This window comes from Cottoperca gobio, chromosome 17 (genome assembly GCF_900634415.1).
Source record: "Cottoperca gobio chromosome 17, fCotGob3.1, whole genome shotgun sequence".
Taxonomy (NCBI): domain Eukaryota; kingdom Metazoa; phylum Chordata; class Actinopteri; order Perciformes; family Bovichtidae; genus Cottoperca; species Cottoperca gobio.
Genome location: NC_041371.1, coordinates 21789290 through 21799454, shown reverse-complemented (window position 1 = coordinate 21799454; position 10165 = coordinate 21789290). Strand labels below are relative to the sequence as shown.

Below are 10165 nucleotides of genomic sequence, written 5' to 3'. Positions count from 1 at the left end.
TCTCACCATAATTTAAGTAGCTTTTCATACATTTAATTAATCCATTTGGAATAGCATGGGTTAAATAATTTATTAATAGACAGGAATTAAAAAACTGTATATCCATGTATCGTTCATAGGACAGCATATAACAAATGTATCAAAAAGATTGAGAAAGTGATTTATATCTCTTTGGGCTTATTTAGGAAAGAACAATCGTTTATGATATCCAAGTTGTTGGAACATCAACTACAGGCAGTAATTAAACATCTAATACGTAACACAACACTTCAAAATATCAACTTTTATTTATCCTTTAACTAAACAGGTTCAGAAGTAACACGTCAACCTATATAATCATGTATAAAAATGTAATAAGAAGAATCTCAACAGACAAAGCGGACGTTACATGTTTGTTCTTTGGCTACAGAAGCCTGCTGGAAGCCAGTGGAAGCAACATGTAGGCTTAGACCATAGACCGTATATATTACAACTTCTTTACACAGTCTATGGCTGAGACACTGGCTGAACAGAGGAGAAGCTTCACATGCACTGACTACATCTGTACAATAAAGAGCCTATCAATGTCAAAAAGCTCTGTCCATTTTAACAAAAAATAGAAACGTCTCAAAAAAGACAGCCGAACTAACTGAATATTTACCTCATGCAATGACATACAGCATATTAGTTTTCCAGTGATTGTTTTCTGACAGTAAAAATTGACAAATTATTTTGCTCATATAAAAAAAAAAATAGTTACATACATATGGTCCAAAGTAATGTGACCGAATGAGGACCAGATATAAAAATACTGACAAACAACACGGAGTAAATAAACTTACATCTAAACCTCCTGTCAAGCTGCAAATGCAGGGTTATGCAATACAGTGACGTTTTTGGGCATCCTGAGTGTGTAGACGTAGAGATTAACTGGACTGTAAAAAAATTACAAAAATCCAAGTGTATTTTTGCACCTGTCACACAAACAGTTTAATGACTGAGTCAAGTCATCACAATAATAATGCTGAAGCTCCCCTTTGTCAAGCTGTATGGTCCGATACGTTTATCCAGGACTAACTTGCATAGGCAGCACAAACGAGCAGAAAACATTCTGAACCTACGTATGAGAACAACATTCATCTTATGCAGAACTTTATTTTAATAACGAAGGAGAAAGTAAAAACTAACTAGGTTCTTAAATATTTCAGTCAACATTCACATTAATAAATTTCAAATCTAAATGTTATAAAAGGTTATGCATTTAGACTAAGGCGGCGCAGCTTTTCAAAGAAATCTTATGAAAACAAAATGGATTTACTCCAAACCCGCTTGGATTTGGGCTTCTAAACATTTATAAAACTGCAATTACACTTCATTTGAAAATGTTATTTTTCAGAATCTCACATTTAAATTTAAACTGGGAGATTTGACCAACATAAAAAAAGATTTTAAATAACTTTTCTATGGGTGAAAATGATGCATTGCAGGAGCTGAAAAACTAAAATTCCGTTCAAAATGAGAAGACGGTCTAACAGATATAATTTGATATGTGCAATCCCTAATTCAAAGAAGAAAATGCTGAACAGAAAAAAAGACATGCAAAAATACAAGTGGAAAAGATAATAAATGTAGTATAATTCTATATAAAATTAAACATTTGGAGCAGCACATCTCTTGTTTCTCCTGAACTGCTCACTAACGAGCACCCTCTGAAACACAACTGAAGGATACGTCTGCCCGAGGCAACAAGAGGGACTCGTAGCTGCAACTAGAGGAGGGGACGCTGCTGTAAAAGGGACACATATTTATTTACCAAATAGATAAGAAAATAAATGTTAACCACATTTATGCAATTGTTCATTGATTGCAGTAGTGAAAACAATGAAAAATCTTAGAACAAAGTGTCCCCTCTTTCTTATCCTCCAAGATTTACCATTAAATGCCTGACCAACTACATTCTGTCAAGAAACGTTCAGTTGATACTTAACTGGTATGGAAATGAAAAGCATATCACTGGATTAAAAATGAAGAACAATGAACAATTCACTGAAAGCCCACAGGTGCAGTGCACTGATCAATTATTTCCCCCTGAACTGATGGGGGTTGCTGTAAACATTCAAAAGCAAATAAGAGTTAAAGAACAACAACACACGTATGGTGTGGTATAACGACAACTTGATCATTGAATTGTAATCATCAAAACACTCGAGGATGTTGTGCACTGAACCAGCCGGCTTTGCAGTAAACTCAACAGGCAAAACGTTCTTCTTTCTAAACTAAACAAAATATATCAATTAATGCTCTGAATGCTGGCTGTGTACACGTGTCCTTAGCACAGCCATAAACCTCCTGCAGGCGCTGGTTAAAAGTTAGAAGTGATGATGACAATGAGAAGTCTAGGAGGCGGTGACTCCTTCCCACTCCACTAGGTACTGCACCTTTCCGTCAAGGGTGACCCGTCGTGCCAGGACTTTGTACTTTTCCCCGCAAGCCAGCCGCCCTGCTGCTCCAAAATAGGTGCTGATGGAGCTCTTGAGGTGGGAGAGCTGACTGTTGGGGTCCATGCCGTGCACTATGTTCGTGGAGTGAAGCCCTGGCAGTGGGCTCAACATCTCCGTAGGCGAGGGGTTTGAGTCTCCATGGCTCGGAGGGGGGATCTCTGAGTTTGGTGGCTGCAGGGTTCGTCGTGGCCGCCCACGTTTCCTTTTTAAGGGTGGGGCGGAAACAGGCATGATGCAGGCGGTCGAGCGCATCTTGCTAGAGCTACAGAGGCTGGAGGGTGTTTGATAGGAAAATAGGAAGTCAGAAAACAGATTTTAAGACAACAAAAAGCAAAGTATTCAGAGGAGAATTACAAAAAACAAGACTAGAAGGAGCGATACATGCCAACAACAGTGATCGTGCTGACATTAAGCAGGTAATGTTCATAATCTTAGTTAAGCACGTTTATGTTTACATTTGCTGAGGGGAAGTGAGAAAGGGTTAAATGTTGCAGATGCATAGCAGGTCTACCTGGACTGTCTTGAAATGCTAGTTGAGGTAGTTTCTGTGGTGCTCAGGGCTCCTATGGATTCCACATCTGAGGTTCTGGAAGACGGCAGAGACTGCTCACTCCTAGTATTTTGGGGACGGTTAAATGAAGAGAGAAAAGTAAAAAATATACACAGAAAAGAAATGGTGCTGGAAATGAGTTAGTTACTGTAAACAGAGCTGAATTATTAGAGAGAAAAACTTCAAATGCATTGTTTTAGTCAATAATCAAACACAAATGAAAAATCAACCGGATATGGAACTTTTCTTTTAAAAATTCTTTCAGTTTTAGGCCAAACAAGCACTTTGAAGAAGTTGCCATGGGATTATTTGAGAATGAACAGTGTGAAGAGTTCACCACTACACAGTGAAACAGGAATAAATTATCTGCACCACAATTGCTCACTTACTTGATAGAGGTCAAGTGATCCAATGTGTGGGGCTCGAGTCGTAGAGGCTTTTGTACTTCCTGTCAAAAATAAATATAATTTCTCAGTGGCTTTTAATTTAGCAGTCAGAAGAAGCTACAGATCCAGTTTGTGTGTGACCTTTTCAGAGTAATGCAAAAATATCCACCACTCTCAACATCTGTGTACACACCCAGCTCACACCCAATATGATTCTCAAACAAATGACTACACACCTGGGGTAAGAGTTCACTGCGTTGTGGTCCTTCCTTTCTCCTCTTCTTCTTCTTTTTCTCTGTGCCATTGGCTAAAGTACTGCAAGCTCTAGAACAACAGTTGTAACATTAATAATAACTGGTAATCACTGGTTACACATTATGAAACAAATTACAAGGTGCAAATTACAGACACTGCATCTTTTCCTCATTTTATCCCATCAGTGTAACACAAGCAGTTCAAATTCAAGAGCTCAAAATGAAATGGGGACGACGTCCCACCTCGACATTTAAAAACACTTCAGATGTTTCACATCTTACCTCATGCCAGATAGGGCCTTGGTGGACTTGCATCCCTTGATGGTGATCTCATGTGAAGCCCTCTCCATCACTCTGCTGCCTGGCTCATCAGAGTTGGGGGGAACAGGAGGGAAACGAATCCTCAGCCCAAACAAGTGCTTCTTTTTCTTTACCTCCTTGCCAGACATGAACCTGGAAGAGAGAAGGAGAGGGGGTAATGTCAGTCTTATAAGAGAGAGTGGGACAGATGGGAGTTCAGAAAAAGACATGGAGGTTGAACACACATCAGGTCATCACCAACATACATAAATGATTAACCAGTAAAATATTAACTTACATGTTTCTGTTGTTGTTTAATGCCTCCAGAACACTTTCATATCGCTCTGATCTGGGAGTGTTGGCGAGCTGCAGACATGGGGAGGGGAGGTCGCCAAACAGGAACGACAGTGTGCAAAAAAAAAGAAGTAGGTAAATATTTCAGAAAATCAACAGCATATAGTTTCAAAACCTAAATTTGGCAGCCAGGGATCATTTAAATATAATAACCCCTCTAGTCCAGGACAAGCCAACAATGTGGCTGTCTAGTCTCCACTCAACTTAAGATGTACATTAAGTAGCTGGTAGTATGGAAACGCTAACATGCAACAGGTGGCAAAATCAAAAACATATACTAAAGCTACACAAATAAAATATGGGTCTTTCCATTAAAGAATATGTGTGTGTGTGTAATTGGCCACTGTTGCGTTACAATAAGTGTGGTAAGTACCTCCCCCAGCTGCAGCTGCTCCCAGTTATCATTGATGTAACTCATCAGGTGCATCTCAGAGTCAAAGTACTTCTTCTTGTGGATCACGCTCAAGTTGTACAGGCTCAGGTGTGTGACATCCTCCCTGAAACATTTTAGTAAAAGCTGTGTTTTCTTTACTTAGTCTGGTTCTAAAAGAACAGCATGAAAATAAAAACAAATGTGCCTGGGAAATGAGGTGATAAAGTGGCACAGCTAAGGTGTAAAAGCACACAAAAACATAATTATAGGTCTAGCCTTTGGTGCAAGAGGGGGCAGTGTATCCAACATCACTACTATAGGACGAAGGGAATCACATTCTGCTTTATTTGATCAAATAACAAAGTTTAAAAAGGAAGACTACCCGTGTCAAAGCTGAACAAACATCTTGAGATTCACTTACCATCTGAGAGGCAAACGGCTGAGGTACTCTGGTCCACCATTGCAAACGGAACAAATAAACAAATAAAACCTAAAGTTGCAAACACAAAAACAAAGCTTATTACGCTGCAAAGTTATTTGGTGACCACATGACATATTAAGACCCGGAGCTTTGTGGTTCCCAAAAGTAAATGTTATACAAGCAATAATACGTGACGTGCCCTCCTGATATATGAAAACAGAAGGAGGGGAAGAACACCAAAACACTAAGTAGAGCATCATTTCCACCACTGATTTGATTTATTATTTATTTAGGACACACAAAAAAAGATTCTCTAAAACCATTTTTTTTTTAAACAATCAAAAAGGTTGTTTGCAGTCATGCAACTTTAATAAGGTTGGTTTCTCCAGTAACAACTGGTATTGTAGCATGAATGAGACGCTGCAGTTTCACACTGTATATTTACACCCAAGTATGAAACATAAACATAAACATAAACATGGTGGTATTTGTACCTATCTCCATAGAGCATAGGCATCTGTAAGCAATGGAGACACGCATCATGGAACCACTGCTGACACCCGTTACACTGCAGCATCTTCAGGTACCAACTTCAAGGGAAGATAAGAAAAAAAAGAGGTTAGCCGTGTCAGGATACGTTTCTTTTTTTAAAACACTAGGACCACCAAGACTGTCTAAAAGACTGTCTGGGTTTTTATAATGAAAATAACTGTCTGAATAAAAACTTCAAGCCTTTCTGCCCATTATAGGGTCGGGAACCAAAACTCTGTTCCAAGTGAGAACCAAATCCAAAATGCCAGGTACTAGAAACGGAATCGTTAAAATCCAAACGATACCCAACCTTACCCATGACTTCATCTAAATGTGTGTTTTTGATGTTTTACTTAAATAAAAACAATAATTCTGAGCATTTATTCCTCTGACAACTGTGGTTCTATAGGTGTATATAAATCAGGATTACAGCCTCTGATTGGTCGACAGAATCAACCCAAAGCATCAGGAAGTGCTAGTGGACGCCTTACAACAACAATTATTATTTTCAACACATAATCACAGAAAACATTCAGTTGGATTTATTTTACAAAGTTTACAAAAAGAGATCAAAGCTGGAGTCAAAAGTATTTGAAAGGGATACGATCGTACCCCTCATTGGGTTATACATTACTGTGGTTGTATTTTAGCATTGTTAAGCAAATTGGTCAATTTGGATGAGAGACTTGCAGAAGCAGTAAATAACACAGGACATTAAACAGGTTGCAGATTCTGATCCATGATCTTGTGCATTTCTGATCATTCTATTTCAAACAAATGCATTATTTATGTGTTCGTGAACAAAAACAATGACATGACGGTCTGGCAGAGAGTCAGATGTTGTGGTGGCTGTAGGGGCTGTTGGAAGGCTGGCGATCCTAGAGTTAATAACCATTGGAATGTGAGCGATTCTTTAAAGTATGCAACGTGTTACTCACTCTCCTGGATCTCCACAGTAGCAGTAGCACTGCTGGATGTTAGTCTTGTGGCCCTGGTCCCAAACCAGCTCCTCCAGAGCGTACGGGAGGGACAGGTGTAGCCCCACATGCTGCTCCTGCTGCAGAAAACCTGGAGCAGACGCTGCCCTCATGTGTGCACCCCCCCTCTGTAAACACCACACACAAAAAGCATGTTTACTCCGACATAAAACTATGTACACACAAACAGTATTTACCCCATTGATTATCTTGTATTCTCTAGTCTTTGATCTTTATTTTATTTGACAGTTCAAAAAGAGCAAATAATTAGTCTTACAAAAATAGCAAACGAATAATAAATTCAACTAAAGATTTCATGTATTTATACTCAAAATCAAAAGCTGTACCTTAGGTAAAGACGTGAGCTCACACTCGGAGCAGAGCCACTTGTCATCCGAGTCAATGACAGAGGCATCGATGATGGGGGAGTGGCACAGCTGATGGTAGCCTAAAAGACAATGAACACATTAACATGCAGCTGACATCTACTGGATCACTCTCTGGAGTACAGATATCCTTGATGGCCAGAGATTGGAGCTCAATAGGTAGAGGAGAAAAGAATGGATAAGTAATAAAAGGATATCAAAGAACTAAAATCACTGCTTTGTTCAATGTTAGACCATAAACAATAAACAGTACCTTGACCACACTTGTCACAAATGACAATTTCATTGGGTTCATCTGAAGTTTCATCCTGACATATTGAGCACACAATGTCATCCTCCTCATCATCCGCATCGTCTTCATCCCCTGAAATGGACAAGAGGCTAGTTGTGACAGTGTTTCTGAGTGCGTAACTTGTGTCCCCCCCCTCAGGGAGTGTTAGGGACGCCACAGGGAGGAAATGTTCCCGGTGGTTAATGAACTTGTGAGTACTGATTACACTGGACATTTAACATGACAAGATATTACTCGATGACGCTGCAGGGCGAGCTTTCCCACCTGCTGCTGTTGCGCCGCCTTCAGGCTTTGACCGATACGTCCTCCACACGGCTTCATACAAAAGTATACAGAGGCCTCATTGATATTATCACATTCCCCAATATCAATGGGTTTAAAATCCCAAATATTACTAAATAGGCACTTTAGCTTTTCACTGCGACACCAAAGCCATCGCCTCGTCAGTCAACACTGACCACGCTGTGACTCTACAAAGATTTTTTATTTGATGACAGGGGAAGGCAGGGGAAGGCAGGAGAAGGTAGGAGAAGGCAGGGGAAGGCAAGGGAAGGCAGGGGAAGGCAGGGAAGGTAGGAGAAGGCAGGGGAAGGCAAGGGAAGGCAGGGGAAGGCAAGGGAAGGCAAGGGAAGGCAGGAGAAGGCAGGAGAAGGCAGACAGGGATGTGGACAGCAAAATACCCATTAAACCGAGCAGAATCTAAAGTGGAGATTCTGCCACGCAATAAAATAGCACAACATCTTTAAGATGACCTGCAAATGATCAAAGACTGCATTTTCATATGTGAGATCCAAATGTAAATCTAGAAAGTTGAAGGACTTTACCTGTCTGAATATCTTTCCACAGAACCCAAGACTTTGACCGATCCTCAAAAACCACAAAGCATCGCTGCTTGTCCCGATTTATCTGAAGAAAAAGAAAACACAGATTTATGTTTTCTTTAACACCACAGTTCTTAAAGCTTTTTTTTTTGCCCGGTATCTCACATCTTCACACTAGTCCAGCAAGATGAGATCAAATGTTTTGTGTTGCGTCCGCCTAATTTAGAGGATTTTCCCAGGTAGAGTCTGTGCATCCTATGACCACAACTGCTAAGTATAAGCTAAGCTACGCTACAAGCTGAGGTGTTGTAAAATAAGGGGGAATTAAATGGATAAAACTGTTTAAAACTGTCAAATATGTGCACTTAAAGGCCTCCTTAGGGTGATATTGCTGTAATATAAAAGCTCACTTTAGTACCAAAAGGAAAATATCCTTTCACACTAACCTTGGTGATTGTCCCCAAGTAGAACAAGCCATCTGACCACCGGGCCAAGACGTCCTGTCCCTCTGTGAACCTGTCAGACATGCCGTCCTCTCCATACTCTCCCTGAGCAGAAAGGCTGGTGGGGGACAAGGACACAGCCTGCTGCTGCCGCTGGGGGACAGCTCTGTGATGGACAGACAGGTGATCCACAACCCCTGAGTCTCTGAAAGACATGTGGGAGCAGCAGTTAAATAAGGAGAGACACTTTTGTGGAATGGTGAATGAACAAATCGTATATTTTTTTTACGGTTTCTCCAGTGGATATGTCAATCTCTGCATTATGCAATTCCCAGTCGATATGCTGCTGGCCATGTGCTTGGTTTTTAATTTAACAAATCAATAACTATGTATGCATTAATTATAGATGTAACACTTATAACTTCATTCAGGGTAAAAATACAAGTACAAGACGGGTTAAGCTTTTCATACAATGACTGAATTTGAGATGCATGCCATTTCCCCTCCAGTGGATACATACAACAGGTGATTATACTCATAATCAGTTCTAATTTAAATCAGCCACCTCCAGTCAGTAAGATGGCTGCAGGACAGTGCTGCGTATTTCTTTAGCAAAAGTCAAAAACTAAAGTAAACGCAACTCGCAGCTAACTTTTCTTATAAATTGACAATTAAATGTCAGCAACATTTGTTAGTTGTATTTATACAAATTAACACTTGATAGTTTTTATCTTCTGCTGCAAAACAGTAAATTAAATGAAGGTAGAGATTGTAGTTTTCATTTTTCTCTTTCCCTTAAGCCACTGTCCGTCAGTCCGAGATTCCCTTTGTTCGGATAATGAGTGAACATGGTCTATTTTAGCCAGTAGCCAGGATAAAGAGCCAGCTCGAAATATAACGTTGCATACTGAAACGTAGTGAAACAGCGAGCACCCAGGCCTGACTAGCATGAATAACCCACATGCAGCGCGGCGACGTTAACCCCGGAGAGGTCGCTGACCGTCGGACCCACACCCCCCACACACACTGGAGGAAAACATGATGACAACAATACCTCATTCGGTCACCTCTGCTTCTACCAATGACTGGTACAACAAAGTATCTAAAATAGTAATGGCTGCGGTTATCCCGCTTCTTCTGTAGTTGAATTTATCTGAAAAGTAAATCGCGGAAACTTGAGGGAGTCGTTCTTTCTTCAGAAGATAACAAACGGTTCATTTTCCCCCAGCATGTTCGCCATTTTGGTTTCCCGCTGATGATCGGGGAGTGCATTATGGGAAGCGTTTAAACGACTTCTGCTTGAGGCTACGACGCTCACCTTTTTTTCAAATATTTGAAAATGTAGGCAGGCCATTTACTAAGCAGGGCATATCCGCCCCTTAAAGAAGATAAACTTGTTTTCGGTCGAACACTGTATCTTTTATGCGGAATTAGTTGTTTAGGTGTGGATAAAAATAATTTATTAAGGGTGAGGTATTTTCGCAGATTATATGTTTACTGTAAACGTTCACGCGAACAGCCAGGCGGTGTTTGATAAACACTTTCCACTCGCTAGCGCTGCCACATACTGGAGCGTTGACCGCCTGTGTGTTGACGG

The 10165-nt window shown here is 40.3% G+C and overlaps 1 protein-coding gene across 2 annotated transcripts; it reads right to left on the bottom strand.

Moving 5' to 3' along the window:
- Positions 1-268: 268 nt before the first annotated feature.
- mtf2 (metal response element binding transcription factor 2) lies at positions 269-9833 on the bottom strand. Of its 2 annotated transcripts, none has more exons than XM_029454065.1 (15): positions 9623-9833; positions 8572-8773; positions 8129-8210; positions 7266-7376; positions 6974-7074; positions 6588-6754; positions 5613-5708; positions 5119-5187; positions 4698-4821; positions 4269-4336; positions 3953-4123; positions 3653-3740; positions 3420-3478; positions 2992-3093; positions 269-2751 (listed from the first exon to the last, which is right to left on the bottom strand). In XM_029454065.1, exons 1-15 carry the CDS (start codon positions 9625-9627, stop codon positions 2376-2378), a joined length of 1821 nt encoding a protein of 606 aa, XP_029309925.1. In that variant the 5' UTR covers positions 9628-9833; the 3' UTR covers positions 269-2375. The 2 variants fall into 2 exon arrangements, with proteins under 2 accessions (XP_029309925.1, XP_029309924.1); XM_029454064.1 differs by lacking the exon at positions 9623-9833 and adding an exon at positions 8858-9006.
- Between the last annotated feature and the right edge of the window lie 332 nt (positions 9834-10165).

What these genes read in the sequence shown, in the direction of transcription:
- mtf2 (XM_029454064.1), bottom strand. Translation starts at nt 8,922, where the DNA reads ATGGCCAGCAGCATATCGACTGGGAATTGCATAATGCAGAGATTGACA. An exon ending in ACATATCCACTGGAGAAACC is followed by an intron (nt 8,774 to 8,857) that starts GTAAAAAAAATA and finishes CATGTCTTTCAG; the next exon opens with AGACTCAGGGGTTGTGGATC. An exon ending in GCAGTGAACTCTTACCCCAG is followed by an intron (nt 3,479 to 3,652) that starts GTGTGTAGTCAT and finishes TATTTTTGACAG; the next exon opens with GAAGTACAAAAGCCTCTACG.